This window comes from Pocillopora verrucosa, chromosome 7 (assembly GCF_036669915.1).
Source record: "Pocillopora verrucosa isolate sample1 chromosome 7, ASM3666991v2, whole genome shotgun sequence".
NCBI classification, from domain to species: Eukaryota; Metazoa; Cnidaria; class Anthozoa; order Scleractinia; family Pocilloporidae; genus Pocillopora; species Pocillopora verrucosa.
In genome coordinates this window covers 9537727-9556087 of record NC_089318.1, presented here as the reverse complement: position 1 = coordinate 9556087, position 18361 = coordinate 9537727, and the positions used below count along the sequence as shown (strand labels likewise).

General features: G+C 37.1%; 1 protein-coding gene across 1 annotated transcript in view; it reads left to right on the top strand.

The window, feature by feature from the left end:
• Window positions 1-3868: 3868 nt before the first annotated feature.
• LOC131775024 (homeobox protein Meis1) overlaps window positions 3869-18361 on the top strand; it is a 34650-nt gene continuing 20157 nt past the window's right edge. Inside the window, exons 1-2 of the mRNA XM_059091123.2 lie at window positions 3869-3971; window positions 13131-13327. Of these exons, the coding sequence (XP_058947106.1) occupies window positions 13157-13327 (171 nt within the window). The 5' untranslated portion in view covers window positions 3869-3971; window positions 13131-13156. The remainder of the gene's footprint in view (window positions 3972-13130; window positions 13328-18361) is intronic.

The following is an 18361-nucleotide window of genomic DNA, read 5'->3' as shown; positions in this document are numbered from 1 at the left end:
TTCTTTTTAAAACACAGAAAATTTTCGAGCGACTATTTCCTTTTGAGTTGATGTTTATCGCCGTTGTTATCACTTTCAAACATGTTTAAATATATGTCTAATGTGATCTGTTTGTTTAACAACATAAATGACTTCACAAGGCCTTTCTTCTGAGACGGATAACTGAGCCTTGCATCTGAGTTTGAGCATGATCAACGCTGCGCACGAGACTACATTTATAATCAACTTTTTTGGCGATATGTTAACAAAGCTAGTGACTTAATATTTGCAGGGACCTTAAAGCAAACCACGACAGCGTCGGCAACGAAAACGTGGCAAAAAAAAAAAGAACTGATGAGCGAAACAATAGCGTAATATACATTTATACATTTCGTAGCCGTCCTCTGCAAAACAACAACGTGAAATCACCCAAATTTTCAGGGTCTGAGAGTGGAAACTCCTAAAGCAAATTATTTTAGTTTCCCTTTGGAACTCAACATTGCACCCATACACTCATGAGGCGTGGCGCCGTGAGAGACGATAAACACATCCAGGTATTCGAAATAAAAATAAAAAAATATTTTTTAATCGCCATCTTCCTCGGCATTGCTGTCCTAACTGCCTAAGGTCTCTACTATTTGAGCACTACGTTATTGACATGGTTCATCATCATTATCATATATGAGCCACTTCAAAAGTAATATTCATAAAAATTCGACAGAATGGTGCGGTGAGGAGACCTCAAAAAAACTTATAGGGGGGAGGCCACCTCGGTTTTTAATACGTTTGTAATTTAAGTTACAGATGTGTGGCCTGGTCGATTCAAAACTAACTTTATCAAAAAACAATTCAATCATCTTTTCTTTTTAATGTAGATAAGCCAGTCGAACCAGTGACGATATTAGGAAAGAAGTCCGAGTTTTAGGACCTTGGTGATTAGTACGACACTGTCAATAAGGTCGATAACAATTGGTTATTCGTGTGAATTGACTATACTTGAAGGAAACAAACCGAGAAACATTTGAGGCAATAGTTGGTCATGAAACAAGAATTTAAAACGTTAATTTAGTTCTTTGCAATGCATTGACTTGGAAAATTTCTTAGAAGCCCCGTTAAGAAAATGTGGGGAGCAGTATGTTCTCTATAGTCTAAATTGGTAACAGCTTTCCCAGAACGTTTTTGTGAATAAAAAATTTTGCCTATGTTGTTCACATGTAGACGACCGGGGTGAAGTAGATAAAAATATACATGAGTAAATAAGCGAGTAGCACAGAGTAAGCTTAGTATTAGATGATCAAAAGTATGTAGACCTAAATTTTATGGCAAATGACTTAGAGATTTGTTTGCAAACGTAGCTAGTATGGGTTTTCATATTAAATGCTCATCAACGTAGACACCTACGAATTTTTTGTCATTTACTTGGTTTGATAAAGTGATAATCAATATCTTGGCCTATATGTAATGGTAAACTTTCAGTGTAACTCTTTGTTATATTTTTCAAAAAGCGTAAGGCTGACTTTAATTTCTTTCTCTTCATTTATTAAGTGTCTTTGGTCTTTAATTTCATGTGGTCGGGAAGTTTGTTTTCATACGGAAGTGGGCCTCGTTATGCCTTTGGACCCGTTGTCAGTATTATATTATTTTTGTTCCCATGTTTTACACACAGCCATTGTTTTTGGTTTAAAGTTCTGGTCCTATTGCATACTTAGAAAACAATCTCTCATTGAAAAAAAATAAATAAATAAAATCAATGAAACAAAAAGATAGCAAAACCCGATTTAGCGTAGGATGTGTACTCGTCATAGCACGGTTTAGTATCATGGATGCAAAAGCAATCACTGAAGAATGTTTATCACGGGCAATATCAAAACAAGAGATGCACATGGTTTGAATTCAATTATTCCTCTTTGTAGCTTTTCACACGATTCATAGAATAGATGTGGCTCAGTTTGGCTTGACAATTTCATGAAAGTTTCCTCGAGTAGTAGAGTTGTTCAGAATCGTTCGCTTTGATGGCACATGGAAGGGCGTTAGGTTTGCTATCTCCAAGGAGAAAAGAAACAGTTATGAAAATATTTTCTTGTCTCGACTATCAAAACATTGTTTGTGCTGCGCAATTAATCACAAGCTCTAGAATGAAGTGATTCATTTTCCATCAGACCAATTTTTATGTGTCATTACGAAATTCCTTCTTTTGTTATTTTTGTTCTCTACATAGGGCTATTTTAAGAAAACACCAGTTAATTGCAAGTCACACAGACGCCTGACACGCATTTCTTTGTTTTAATCGGTAGCTTTCAGTCTCCGACTGTTCGGTTTTTTCCTCCACAAAGTTTGCGAAAATATGGATTGTATATCAGACAGTCGTCTGCGTACTTAACCGAGCGCCTGTTTAGGAAATGAGTACTTTGCAATGGTAATTATAATTTTACATGAAATGAAAGATTGATTACCGGTCGAAACTTTCTGTATAAAAATTGATAAGTTGCTGTACGATGGCAGCCATTACGAAATTGTCTTGTAAATGTATAACTACCTATATATAACTGCGTACTTGACCAATCTGAGAAACAGTTGTTCAGTTAAAACTGCGAATAGAATCCAACGTCAAAGCCTCTAATGCATCTGGTTTAATTTTTATTTTATTTTTGGCTGAATAAACTGATCCTAGTAACTGCATGGATTAGTTGTGATGTCGATTTGTAGTGAGGTTAAAACGAGATGAATCACTGAAGCGTCAAGATAATGTCCTGAAGGCTAAAGTTCCTTCAATTGATTTAATAAGTTGCATGAATCCTTTTTACTCGAATCTCAGTTTTAAAAAGTCTTTAAAAATCATTGATTTATTTCTGATCAATATTTTTCAAACTTTTGTACGTAACTACGCCGAACACAGCTGTGTTCTGTATCACTCTTCTTTCGCGTGTTACTCGGCAAATACAACCTAAAATATGTATTCTTAATATTTTGCCCCACACTCGAGCTCCAAAAGCCATCCAGGTCCAATATCTGTGTATAACATGACACAAGTCAAACTTAATTGCACACCAGATCAAAATGGCTAAATTTTAATACGGCTAAACCAATTTTCATGACATTTTTTTTCAAAACAATTTGACAACTCCTTTATCCCGGCCATTGAGAAGTCCTCCACTTTTAACAGGGCCCGATTCACGACAAAGCAGATCGCATGTCTTGGCTTGGCGTTATTTGTACTTCGATGTAAATAAACTCTCTAAATAGAATTGCCACCCTCCACTAGAAGGAGTGTTTGGCGGAAAAAATACTCAAAACATAAGACCCACCTATTGCCACTCAAAATACCAGTTTTCAACTCCCCCGTTCATTATGCCTTTGTAATATTATTTATGTTTCTTTGTGAGGTCTGGGGGCCATAAAACACTTTCTCGTTACGTATCGACATTTCTTAATTTAGTTTATTGGCAAAGCGAGAAAACTCTGTGTTCTTGTTAAAACTCGATGTGAATTTTTCGATGAGTCCTAAAACTTAGGAACAGTCATCATATGCGACTATTCCTTCGAGTTTTGTGCCATTAGCACTAATCTGACTCAATTTTTTAAATTGAGTTCAAAATATTTCTTTTGAATTTCAGTTTGACGAAAGTCGCCTAAGAAATTCGATTGATTTTCAATATAATTTAATATTGAATATTGTCCGAGCCAAAGTTTCATTCTCTGTCTTCCTGTTTTGTTTATAAATTATCCATTAAGACTTCTCAGCCTAGCGTGATAGCTGCCAGATACACTTACTCAAGTTTTCACGCGATGTACTTATTTTCAAGTGAGACATTGGAGACCTTTTGTTATGTAAATACACTCTACACACGCGACAGGGCGGGACTAGTTGAAGGAAGTCTTCAATAGATATCGCTGACAATATAAAGGGAATTATTTTTCCAAGAACCTGAACCGATCCTGAAACTGATTTCTAGAAGGAGATTTGAAGCTTCTTCAAGCAAAAGAGCCTAAAGGTACGTTTGTTTACAAGTTTTCGGCAACTTAAAGTAGCGAAGAACTTATTTTTTTTCGTTGGCAAATCGTTGGAAATTAAAAGGTCAGTCCAATATAGCGATACGATCGCGATTTGGACAATATATGGGAAAACATAGCAAGTCGCTTCAACTCTACGTGTTTGAGGCTTTCACAAAACAATTGTATAGCGCATTAGATTGTGTTTTCTATCATTAATGCTTTGCTTCAGCTGATAGAAATTGAAACGAGGAGTAATACACTGAAACATTTCCTTGACTTGCCGTCTTGATGGAAGAAAGATTGTGGGTTTAATATTTTAAACGAGTTATCGAGTGAACAGCAAAATTGCTTATCTGAACGGCGCGCATTCAACCGATACGACAACGTTTCACGGGCTGTAAGGACTAAGAAAATTCATTTACCGAACCCTGCCGTACATTTGAGAATTTTCCGAGACAAAAAGTTCTTCGCAGTTCTTTTTTTTAAAAGCTATTCCTCCAAGTCTGAGAAGTTTAAATGGCTGATAAAATCTTAATGAAGGGCATTTTACACTTGGTGGGTGAATGCTATGAAAGCTCTGATAGTTGAAATCCAAAGATGGCGATTTTTTTCTGCTTAAGGAAGGGCTCACCACCAGGTATTCGATCACAACCAGAACAGACATGTCCCTTTTGTCTACGAAACAAGTCCTTCGTTTTTTCAACGCATTCGTCAATTGAGGGGCTATTGATCTATTGAACAAATAGAAGAAAACTTGTTGAGATCATTGAGTGTATCGTAATTGTTCAGTTACAGCATCTCGCTTAAATTTATTCTGGACACATTGTAAGGGTACATACAGACAAAGAAGACCCTAAAAAAACAGTCGAGATGTCGTTAAAGGGCGGCTGTCGTTGTATTTCACTCTTAGACGATGCAGACGTTTCACTTCCTTTGTTCTATTTCTATTTTTAACTTTTACCGACAATAATATCACATTTATTCGGCGCCTTTCAAAACTAAAGATGGCAAATTCTCTTGCAGGTTTGGGTGGGTATAGCTTTGTGTGGTACTTTGAATACTTCTTGATTAATTTGCTGCAGGTTTTTTGTGCGAAATATATATATATATATATATGCATACATGATGCCTTGAGATACTGAGAACGACAAATTTTCTTGCAAATTTGGATGGCTAAATTAAACTTTGTGTGGTACTCTGAATTTTCTTCAGTTGTTTTTCTCACGCTATCGATATTCACACGTATTAGATTTGTTTATTACGGAGATGTTTCCTCTCCGATTCGTTAAAGCACAGCAGCGAGGAAGTGGTATAAAACTATTAGTCTTACTTTAAAAAGAAACACACGAAGCTCAGTGGATAGAGTGGACTTCTAAGTATATTTTCAGAGTTACTACGTGACCCTTATATTTTTTTGCTTCGAATAAAGAAAAAATTAATTAGCAAAATTTTTGGTTCTTGTCTTATGCATTCGTTTAAGTTAGCACAACGCTTTTTTCAGCAAATCCTCGTGAATCAAGAGCGAAGGAGGATCCGTGTTTTAACGTCCAATCAGAGTAAACCCCGAACACTCACGAATGAAATGAACGTCGCTTCGTTATTTGTCAAGTTCGTGCGTTGTTAAGCGATAATTGCTATTCCACAAGGAATTGAAATAAATTTAGGTGACGTGTGTTACATGGAATGGTCCAACATTTTTTTTTTAATAATTTATATTTTTATTATGCCATCATAGAACATATTAGGTTGGAGAAAAATAGCGAGGAAGTCCTCCCCCCCCCCAAAACAAAAACAAAAAAAACAAAAAATTAACGTAGGGCTTATAAAGTACAAGCCTTCTTCCCTTAAGAGTACTTTAGTACTGAGTAAAGTTGTGCGACAGTGGTGAAGTAGGTAAAATGATATTATGAAGATATCGAAACAAACAATAGAAAAAAAATTAAAAATATTCCAGGTTTTCGTCATAATCTAACTTACTATAATGACTGATGCTATCAGTCGCGCAGAGAATAAAATAATTAAGAGTTTTATTTATTTTACAGCAAAACAGTTAGCACTTCCTCCGATGCAAGTCGTCTTTCTGCGCCTACCTCCCAATTGTGAAAAGTTTTCATTTTTAGCCTCGAGATCCAAGTAGAAACTCTCACTTCTGTCCGCCATACGTTTCCTTAAAAATAATAAGATGATTAACGTAAGAACCACAATCCTCTACATGTACGCTTCCATGGGTGACCGACACAGAGTTTCTCCTTACAATATCAAGACAAAATCAAGCGGACAAGTAATAAGAATAAAGAAAAATATGAAAGATGGGATTACTGGATGATCCGATTCCAAATTCTCCCAACTAATATCATAAGAATTGTATGGCAGACACTAAGGAGAATTACTGATGAGATCTTGGGACTCAAAGGGTTAAGCTAATAAGCCTGTCTGTTCTCACGACCTGTTTTCAGAATGATATATCGTGTATATTAACTTCTTGCCCATAATGAAGTATTTCCTATATCGTATCAGGTCTTGGGATGCTTTTATGCAGAATTTTACTTGGTAATATGAGAGTTCATCCTATTCCTTAAATTCACCCTGTTGTGTTTTTTTTGTGCAAACTTCCTTAGCACTCAGCGGTTTTACAAACGTGGTCACAACGAACTGACTGGCAAGTTATAAGCGGATACTGCATGAAACTCAAACCACACTTCATTACTGAACCAATTATGTTTGGTCAAGCGAAATACAAAGTTTAATAATGGCATCATGAATTTTTAGTTTGCTAAACCTGAAATAATTTTAACTTACTCTCATTTCTTTCTGGTTTTCCTGTGGAATTAGTTTTGCATCTTATGTTAGGATAGCTTGTTCTTCCTTAGCGCACTTCCTTGAAATGGATCTTAAATGCTGGGGATACTAGAACTAGTGCGGGTCTTAAAGGAAATTGCGATTGGTTTAACAGACCTTCGATTGTTCGACCTTAATTCTGATAGGGGAATGTTAACAAAGTTACTGCCCATATCTGTGAATTTGAGCGAGAAATTTTCGCTGACAAGGCTTCTGTACTGTCCTTATTGGGTTAATTTTCATAGTAAAATTAGAAATACAAGGAACAATGCGTGTAGAATTATTGTATGGTTAGGGGAAGTTTTGAAACAGAAATTACATCGGAAGCTGTAGCTTGGAGGTTCAACGGCTTCCTCTCGAGATCACAGATTCCAAATTCCTTGACTTAAGGATCAATAGCACCGTTAGGTAGCGAAGAGTAAATTTTTCTGAGTCGTCTATTTTTAAGGAAAAAAAATTGTCGTCAAACATTGACATTAAGGGCGTAAATTGCATGAATTTTCTTGTCTTTTCCGCCAGACCAAACAAACCCTCCAACAACGGAAGTCAATATTCAGAGTGCTAATTTTTTCCTCCTAATCAAACCCTCTTTCAGTTCTCAATTGTCATGTTTCAGTCATCGGTGTGTCAATTAGCATACGACTTAAATCTTCCTTCGGTATCTGTTCGCTTTAAGCTGCTCTCCGAAACTCAGTTTTCATGATAAGCCAATTTCAAAGGATTTTGTCTCAAAGAGGGTTCCAGAAAGATCCATGGTATGTCGACTTTAAGTAATGTTTATCATGCCTTAGTCCCTTTATGTTTAAAGCCTTTCAAGACAAGGCACCCTCCAAATGCTCATTGAATGTTAAGCGAATGGTAGCAAAACGGGGCCATAGAAAGGAAAATATAAATTTGTGATGGCCAGGACCACGAAGAGGGCTATGTTAGCATGAGAACTTCAACCTCAGTTGGTTCGCATTCCGCAGTAGGAGGTACCGTAAACCGAACAAGGAAGAACTCATCATTTAACGAGCAAGGCCTTATAGCGATTCGCACGCAATCAGCATCTTGTACATGACTGCCATCAGCAATCTCAATGGAGTCTTGTTAAGAGGATTGTAAGCGCGATCGTCGAATTAAGAAACGAGTTTTGAACAATTTACACCTATGTGGGAAAAAGGAAAAAAAGTGAGGCATTCGTAAGGAGTCGAAATTTGACCAGTTCCCATTATTAAAGATACAAGGAAGTGTTTTGAAAAACAAATTATCATATAGCGGTCAGTTTTCTTAACGTGGGAAATATTTCAGTTCTAAGTGTTCCTTCAGACAGGAAGCTGCTTACAGTTCTAAAACTGGCATGGACTGCAAAAAAGGACGGGAACTACAGTAACATCATGTTTTATGAGTGAGAGATTCTGAGAAAAAGATTTGATTTCAAATGATTCTAGAGTCTTGAAGCCCGACTTAAATCTTTGAAATTTCAAGATGCTCTCATGCGAACATTCATCCACAGATTTAATGAACATGTGTCAGTTGAATTGTTGTAACGAGTTCCTTAAGCCAAACGCCCTTAGATATTTTATATGTGTATAAAGCGAGATAATCTCAATACACTTTTGAGTTTACCTCCAGATCACTTCGGCATCTTATGGCCTTAAATTGCCAGTTTTACAAAAAGATACATTTATTCTGTAAGTTACAGAGGCCGGCAACGAAACTTTCCAAGGATTTTCTTTAAAACATGACGTTAGTAGCCACCACCCTATAAATTCCCATGTTTATATATAGATTTCCTTTAGAATTTCCTTTTTCTTGGCTCTGTCTCTTAGAAATATATGCGGAAAAACCTAAAATTATCGTGACTTTTGAATAGCTTATTAATAGAATTGTACATTCTTGGGCAGAACTAGGTCAAATTGAAACCAAAGCTATGTTTTATAGCGTAGAGGTTACCATTATGCTACTGATTTTCAACGCAATGTTTTTGAAATGGGTGTTCAATTTTTTAAAAGACGAGTACACAGCAAAATGGGATGTTTATCGTCTAAGCGATGTTATCCACTGTGCGTTACAAATTTGATTTATGAGATGAACATCTTATACAACCTACACATTCTTTCGTCCTTCGTCACCAAACTTTTTTTGTGAGTGTATTACATGTTTTGAAAATCGGCCCCTCCTGTTGGTGGGATTCAATCGAGCATTCATGCGATTAGCGACGGCCTAAATATTTTAGCAACCCAACAGAGCAGAATTGTATAATAATAACAAGGCTAGGAGCACGCCAGTTTGATAATTCGAACTACAGCTCTCTTTCGTAGACGATATACCGGTACCATGTGTTCAACATGGATTTATAACCTAGCGAAGAATTTTTTCCCTATTTGTACAACGGTTACAATTCGGCCTCTGAATCGCATACGCTAATGACATTTAGAAGGGTTTTCACCGGTTCCTCTGGTATATATATATATTTTGCAAAGCGACATTAGAAACTCTTTGTAAAGGCCCCCCCCCCCCCCCACATCAAGTGCAAGAAAAAAATAGTCGCAAAGATTTCATAAAGAATTTAAGAACTCTTTTGAAGCAAAGTTTTTTTCAGAAAAGGAAAATTCTGATACATGTAAGATGACTTTGCTGAGCCAAATGTTCTCTCCAAGTATGATATTGAAGTCAAGTTTTGCAGTCCATTTCACTAAGTCCTAACGGCGCGAATCATTCTCATGTTAAAATGGATTTCAGTACCTTTTTTTTCAAGCACTGTCACAGCATAAAATTATCTCCTTTTAAGTGCTGGTATGTTAATTTTCGTGTTTCTCTGAGCGTGACCAAAATAGAAGGAAACCACCTTTGAGTGCAATTACTGGTGGGCCAATCTTCTGGTGCCGTGAGAAGTTGTGGGCGCATGGAGGCTAAATATAGCTATGTTCACAAAAGCGCCACCTTTCTCATGCAAAAAAATAGGCGCCGAGTGTCTGCAAGCCCTTCAACGCACTGCATTTTAATTAAACTTTCACCTTTCGACCAGCTACCAATTCCGTCATGTCGAATACGGCTTAAGCTTGTCACCACTAAATAAATCCCATCTTGAAGCTTTTGTAATAAGAAAATCAGAAGTTTAATTGGAATGAACTTCAATACAGAATTGAAGACAAAAGACCAAAGTTTCCGGCTTTAACTTCAACTGCAGTTATAATACACACCTCGTAATTCATATGCTTACAGCAGTAACTCAAGGTCTTGGGGCAACTTCCATAAAGAAAACAATTTTAAACCGTGTTTAACAAAACAGCTTTAAAACAAAGCATTGGTGTAAAAGGTGTTACGTGTCGTGTTCTCAATCGCCTGGCCTTATCGTTATCATCTAGAATAAAGAGAAAGGCTTACTGTGGGAGATGTAAGAAATTTAAAGCGAAGACGAAAACTTAAGGACATTCAAAAGGGCAGAGGTGTCAAACAGTAGCTTATCATTAGTTTAGCGCAACTCAAATTCAGTAACACCAAGGTGGACGAGATGGCCGATGCGGAAAGCCCCCTGCTCGAGACAGAGCCTTGAAAGACCCTAGGCTGTCAACAGAATTTTAAGACTTTGTTTGAGAAGTGGCTCGGCAGTTCTTTTTTCTAGGTGGGCGGAATGACGCAAGTAAGAATCTCCCGTAGAGTCAAACCATTAACGTCTCTTGGGTGCCATGGCCACCAACTTTAAAAACAACATTAAGTATTGATAATTTTTTCAGCCACACCTAATGAATCGTTCATGTAGATCATCTGCGTAAGGAACCCTAATCGCTGGAAAAAATATTTGAGGCGAAAGAATTGTTGGTAAAAGTCTCTCCCCTAGTTTCCGTGATATAGGTAATTTTTGGAAGATAAACGGAAAATTTTAAGTGGTGAACGGACATAACTTCCGTGAGTATTTTGGAAAGGAAAAGCATCAAGCGAATTCGGTGAGTAAAGATGCTTTCGTTAACATTTGCTACAAAACAATGAAATCTTTATGAAACAAAAGAAGATAGGAATTTTTGTAACGTGAATATTAGCTTTTTAAAAGAGATTTTTTAAACCTTATAAGAGACCCTGAATTTCATTTGCGAAACGGCCAACTGAAGTACAGTGATATACTTGGTGACAATGTGAAAGGTTTTTTAAAACACCTCTCTTTCTTCTCAACCTACAAAACTGATCAAATTTGTCCTCTAAGCTTAGGAACAGATTCTTTTGTTTAGCAGAGGTAGATATAATATCTATAACTATGAGAAAACAAAAGTCGAGTTGACATGTAGATCGAGATGAATCTGATCTCAGTAAGTCCTATTAGTTTAGTATTTTCTATAACAGTTATCAGGTAAAGTTTTACGGTGTTTTGCCACAGGACTAGTCTTTCCCAAAAACATTTCGTCTTCGAGCAGCTCCATGAGAAGTGGTGGAGGTTCTCGGGATCCTCATTACAGAAAAAGAATTCAAGGCTTTACTTTTCACATGATGGCTGCCTTTACCTGATAGAAAGGATATCTTCCCTAATTTGCTGGTTTTAATACATATCTCTCAACAGGTGGATAGTTTCTGTTATTTTTTGAATTCTAGGAATTGTTTTTAGTTATGATGATCCCTTCCGGAGGCTACAAAATACTGAGGAGCTAATAATTTTTTTAAACAAGAGAGACTAAGTACGGTTTAGAATTGGGATAATTAGCTCCTGAAATCGAAAACTTGAAACGTCCTTGCCTTAGCCTGGCGCCTCAAGTGCAAAACATTAGTTGATTCCCTTCGCAATTGCTTCGCTTCGACGGCTTCCAAGTCATAGCTGAAATGGACAGTAGAGATCGAACAGTATTTCGGTTTTACGAGAATAAATTAATTTTGGCGTTATATAGCTACTTTCAATGGACAGCAGTTTAGTCTTCACTTTGGACGGTTACTTGTTACTCAGGTGGAGTCAGCAGAACAGTTCGTATTGGTGAGATTCGAACTTTTTCTTTTTAAGGCTGCATATTTTGCAGAGGCTACTAAATTGGCAGAGCAACTGAAAGTAAAATTTTCTCTTTTATTATAATTCATGGAAGAATCCGCAATTGTTTCAAATTTATACCAGAAGTATTGCATATTCCATAAAGAAAATGCTTAATGTCTCCACATAAGACAAAACAACGTTTCCAAATGCTCGTAGCCTGGAAAAAAAAAAGTAATGCAGATTGCTTCGTTTAAGTCTCAGTTTTCATCGAGAAAATGCTGTATGTTTTCACCGGAGACAGAAATTTTCACAATTATGGAAACAGCGTTTCCAAACCTCTTTATCTAACAGCAATTCATATAGAGTACTCACCTATGTCTCAGTTGTTTGAAGTTTACTTAAGAAATGATGCTAAAAATATTTCCATTAAGAGAATGCTAAATGTTTCCACAACATGTAGAAGTTCTCACTGTTATTGAAATAACATTTCTAAACATTCTTAATCTTAAAAAAAAATCATACAGCTACACTCAACTGAGTGATATTTTCAATGCTAGCTTCAGAGGTTCATCTTCTTACTACTGAATGGCTCAATGCGCCTCAAGTATCACTGAACGAAATGTGATTAATTACCGAGCTTGATTTGTTTGGTATTGTTTCCTCATTGCTTTGTCTTAATGTGCTTTAGCTATTAGAAACAGTTCTTGAAGCCTTTCCTTTTTTGAAACAACGTCGTGCAAGACCAATATCTCGCCTGGCACCTGTTATTAAGAAAGTCCAATATAACTCTATTAATGAAATACGTGACCATCGCCGAGCACATTTCTTGCTCCTGTTTATAACGTAGCAGAGGCCATTGAAGTTCAAAAACAGCTTAACATCTAATCACTACAAACGATCAACCTCACCAGGTTCTCAGTTGTTTTAACTGATATGTTCTAAGGATTCACTCTCACAGAGGACTTCAGCAGAAAGTCAGGAGAGAAACAAATCAATGTTGAAGCCATCTATCACACTGGCTAATAAGAATGCCGCTAACTGACCTGAAAATCCTTACTATCATGGCGAGAACTTTTCACCATTCCATTCAGGAGTAGCCTAAATTCGACGAACATACGCCTTTCATGTGATTTTTCGTGTCAAAACAACTAAGTTTTTTCCTGGGAAGTAACTGAGTACAGAATGGAAAGAACGCCTTAAGTCATTTTAGAGTATGGCAAACCTATGTACGAGCGAATATTTATCAATGCTTTAGGGACATTTTAAATGATCCTTGTTGAAGACGAAGGGGTTATTTGTATTATTTTAGTGGAATTGTAGTGTCTAAAGTTATGGATCTTCACTTACGTACCTTATAGATTTATTTTATCACTTTTTTCATTTGCAGTCGGGAGATAAGAGGTTTGCTGCACGATGTTCCTGAACGTTCCTCCCACCTGCCCGTCAGAGGTGTTCCATTATTACAAAGACCTTCCCCGCCCGTTACCAAAGTGCCGTAATCGGCTGGATAATGAGTTTTTTCAGCTCTTTCAGCAGCAGTTTTCGTCAAGGGGATCTTCACATTTCAGAAGATATGAGGAGAAGGTAATTCCAATTCACCTTACCTAATAATTCATTAATAATCATAGATGTTGGTAGAAACTTCGATGAAGACTGAAATTTATACTCACTGTGTGAACTTAGAGACTCAAATTAGCGCATCATACATAGAAATCGCGTAATGGAGAGCTTCTCTTATGGTACTCTTATGACACTATTGTACATCAGTGACACACTCAGCTACGCCTCGTAACGTCTTCTCTGATCTATTATTGTACATACCCACGGCAATATGAAATCTACTTGTTATATATGATAAAAAAGCAAAGTGTTGCTACGTCATCTATGGGTTTGTCCTCCAATAGATCATAAGAAAGAACCAATCAAATTGTTTGTGATACACAGATTTAGCCAAGCCTAAAAAATTGGAGCTCCAGTTAGTTTTTTTACTTTAGTTCTTCACTTTATCAGGACTCCCATTAGCTGTTGCTACATGTATTCCAATAAGTGTCACATCAATGAAGGTTCACTGTGTTTTCTTTCCCTTCAAATTGTACTCACATTCGACGAGAAATACACGGCTCAGTGTATTAGTGGTGTAATGTGTCATACTATTATGGAGAGTGTCAACCACAACTGCAGTTCCTCCCTCCCTTCCCATGGTCTACAGCGGGATATCTTTTCCTATTTTTCATAATTAACTGATAGGAACATCGCATACATCGCGCCGCCTTTCATGCATTTGGGGGGAAGAGCACCTTCGGAACAAGATTTCGTAGCCAAGATTGTCACTTTCAAATCACACCTTTTGTCACGAAGGGGGTAGGGGGAGGGGTGAGTTGGTTTGGGGGTTCTGAATTCCTACAGTGGATTCGCCGGTAAGACATGACGGGTAATTTTTTCGTGGTCGAGGTATTGAGGGGGGTTGAGATCTCACGAGTTGAAATTTCAATCCGGGTTAAAAAAGGTATAGGAGAGGGAAAAACTCTTCTTGTTACAGTAAAACTCCTATCCATTCTTGTGCTAGTGCAGTCAAGTTTACTTTATCGTACGTAGAATGCGGTAATTCGCAGAACTAATGTTCACGAACTCACGAGGCCGTTAGTTAATATTAAATGTTACAGGGGGAATTTAATTTCATTGCTTCCGCCTTCCGATTAGCAGAATATCCTTTTAAAATATAACCCAGGGCGCAAAGACAGTTATAGCCTTGGAAAACTGGCGATGGCCAGTTCCTTGCTACTTTAAGCTCTTTTATTTGAACTATGTTCCTTGTTCCAAAGTTTGAAAGTTTTATTAAAATACACATCGGGTTCGAGTTTGTTACCTTCCACGGGTATCGTCCCTAAATATCAGAACCTGTCACGGTTCTTTTAGCATCAAATGATCAGGAGCATTGGGGTGATATGAGAGCGGAGCTACAATCTTTCCTCTATAAAATGATGACTAGTGCATTTGGAGAAGGAAAAGGGATAAACTTAACTTAAGAAAATGAAAAAAAAAATACCAAACCAAATTTCGTGAAAAAAAATATACTCAATATGTTTTCACTTCTATACCCAGCTTACCTATAGCTTATGAACCATAGAGATATGATTGTATGCCATGATAATGCGCGACACTTTCAGTGCTACTTGAGTATAAAACCGCGGACTGAGGCTGTAATGGACGGCGAATTTCATTTCGTAATGTAGACAGGCGTTTTCCAATCAGGAAAAAAAAATTGGCCGATCGTTTCTCTGGGCCTTACGTAAAACTGGACATGGTTTCGACAGTTTGGTTTTTACTCTAACAGTACAACCTCAGACGAGAAACCGAATCATACGATTGAGACGTTTGATAATAGGAAACGTGTAGGCCATTTTTTCAGTTTACAAATTATCATTTTCATTACAACCCAGACACAACACGTCCCCAAGATATAAAACTTAATTAATAGCCGAGGCAATAAAACAATGTGCCGGCCACATTTCTAAACTTTCAACAATCGACTGAAATAGGTTACCAACGGTAAAATTGTTTGGATGAAAAAACAAAGCCTTGTGTTTAATCCATCTTAAGAAAGATTAATGATGCGTTTCATCAGTCGTCTGTGGGTGGAAATGAGAAGTTTCTAATGAGGTAACGGTTGAAAAGTGGATCAAAATTGTGAAGTATCGATCATACCAACATCTGGAATGCGACGGTCTCGACATAAGGTGTTAAGGAGTCTCACGAAAACTAAAGAGAGCTTAAACGAGGTGTAATTCGGCTTGCCTCGAACGAAGAACAAAGAAAAAAATTCCGATTCTCCCGTAACTAAGTAATCCTTAGCATGGATTCCGCGCGCCGATGGTCTGAAGAGGAGAGTGAAAAACAAAAACATTTGAGTATCTTTTGAGGAATCCGAAACCCCAGCTTGTTTTGATGTCTTCATTGTCTGCTAAACAAATTGAGCGACAAAGGAATTGATTGCGAGCCAAACGGGCTAAGCTGTACAAATTTCAAACTCACGGAACTTTTTATGTGTCAAATTTATTCATACAAAGCCCACGAGTTATGTTATTTTAGTCCATTGCGTTTTTCAAAAGCGTCTTTTTAAAACGTGACTGTTATCTCATCGCCAAGTAACTACCTATTTATTACCTCATCGTTTATTTTTTTTTCTATTGCACGAGAAACAATGAAAATTCACAACGATGATCTCAGCCACGGCTGTTGCGGTTTCTGCCAGATGGTGCAGAGCGTAGTCATAACGTGGCTCAGGGCGGAGCAAACTCGAGTAACCCTATTGATTTCCTCTGTATCGAGTACTTCATCAGTTGAAATAAACTTCTGCTTTCCATGAAATTGTTTATGCTAAGTTTATTAATTTTTTTGAAATATCGCGTCACTTCCACTTGATTGATGTCAAATTTCGCATCTCATTTAATTTTGCTAAATCCCAAGCTGAGTGTTGCCGTGCTAAGCGATGATCTTTTGCGATAATCTGTGTTAAAACTTCCAGGTTCCGTTCGATGTAGCTGCCTGTTGTTTTTTTAGCCGCTTGTGGCTGTGGGAAAAAATCGGTTTGCATATCGACATCATTCTTCACGACCACAGTTACTAATCTGACATGATACAATGGATTATACTGCGTCAAACGCTTGCACAATTCTAGAGGCAGGCCATATATTTATAAATTTAAAGTCGGCTGAAAGGGCTCAGCCTTCTATTTATTAAATGGATATGACCATGGAGATGACCATGAAATAAAAATTTGCATCACTTTCTTATTAATCTAGATGTTGTCGCTGTAATAACTTTTTCGGGGTCTGGTGTTTGACATTTAACGCTTTAGGGAATTAGTGAATATGGTCAGGGAGGAGAAACTTATGCATTCTGTTCTTTAGCACTTAACACAAAGTTTTCGCCCACAAGCGCTTAAGCTCAGTTTTGGTTTCCAAATCTGTGCCAAAGATTCAATTCTTCAGCTTACTGTAGATTTCTGTTTAGAATGTTGGTTTTAAAAATTCAGGAACTCATGTTAATCCGCTTGTGGTAGGCAAAGACAAAAGCCAAAGTAACTTAGATGTTGATAATTTGCAATTTTCGAGGCGTTATCCACGATTATGTCTGTTCCTGCTCATCTTTGAAGGCAATAAACGGAATTTATCAGAATTGCTCATCAAGATTCACTCCAAGAAAGGGCGTTTGAATTCAATTTGGTCGACACTTGACTTTGAGCTATAGAAACCCTTTTTAGCTTATAATGCACATGACGCCGTAAAACACAGTAATTGATCCTTGTTTCTCGGTGCCAAACCGAACATTCCCCTCCTGAAGTTTCGGCCCTTTTTTCAGCTAATTCTAGAAAGCAAATCTACAGTTTTATCAAACCATTCAGCGCAATTCTAGGCTTTATTTTAAACTTTATTATTCGATTCAATTCAGACGCTTTCTGACTGTGTTGGTTTTATGGATGTCAAGTAGCTTTTTCGTTGTGATCCTAATGTGTGATTCAAATGTCATCGTTTTTGATGAGCTGGCCTGTTTCCTCGGCTCTTGATGGCAGCAAGCAGTTGCTGAAAATAAAACATAAAACCATACTTAAGTTATTTATACCTAGTTGTACATTTTCGGCTTTCTGCCTGAAAAAAAAAGCCTATTTCGATTGGGGCTTGGAAATTTTTTCTCTGTCGTCGTAAGACGTAAGTGTTTTTTACGCTAAGACTTGAAGTGAAAAGACGGATGAAAAAAAACCACTGTTTACAGTTAGGGATAAACAAATCAGAACTGAATTTCTCTCTTTTTGCATGAATGTAGAGGTAAACAAACATTCATGCTAGGAAAAGAGGAATAACACTCATGGCACTGTTGACATTTCTTCTGTGCAGAGCAGCGCTTTCACAACTTCAAAAATTCAATAAACTATCATTCTACAGTCAGTGGTATTTATCTCCATTTAAATCACCCGCAGTCAGTATCCTTTGAATCTGGAAAAGACTGAAAAAACAAAAGAAAACTTCCCTCCTCAAATATTAATTACGCTCTGGTTTCCTTGCATGTTCACTCTTTGACATTGGTGAGCATTATAAACTTTGTCAAGAAAAAAATCACTTGGCTGGCATTGGTAGCGCTTGTCAAAGTTCCAGAGGCGTATCAGCTGTTTTTTTTTTTTGTTCTTTATAGAGATCGCTGATCTATCGGAAAATATTCAAACTTTGCCTTGTTTTGATGTAGTAAAATGCACTTTTTGATCATATCATTTATAAGGGGCAACACTGCTCCTCTCAGCCAGAGAACTGATCCACCAAAAAAAAGGTTAATACTCAGAGGAAAACAGTTTTTCTTTCTCATTCTTGTAAAACTTTCCTTTGATACTGACCGGCTATTGAGACAGAGAAAATTCATATCAAAACCTATCTTCAAAACTCCAGTTTCCCGAGAAAACGTTATTAAAGTTAGACTTGTGATAATATTTATGTATTTGGGTTTTGGACTTACAGCTTGAATATCAAAATCAATCCGGCAAACTATTTTCACCTTAAGTTAACAGTAGAATATTTACAAGTGTTTCCTACCGAAAACAAAACAAAAAGAATTTGGAATTCATGAGAG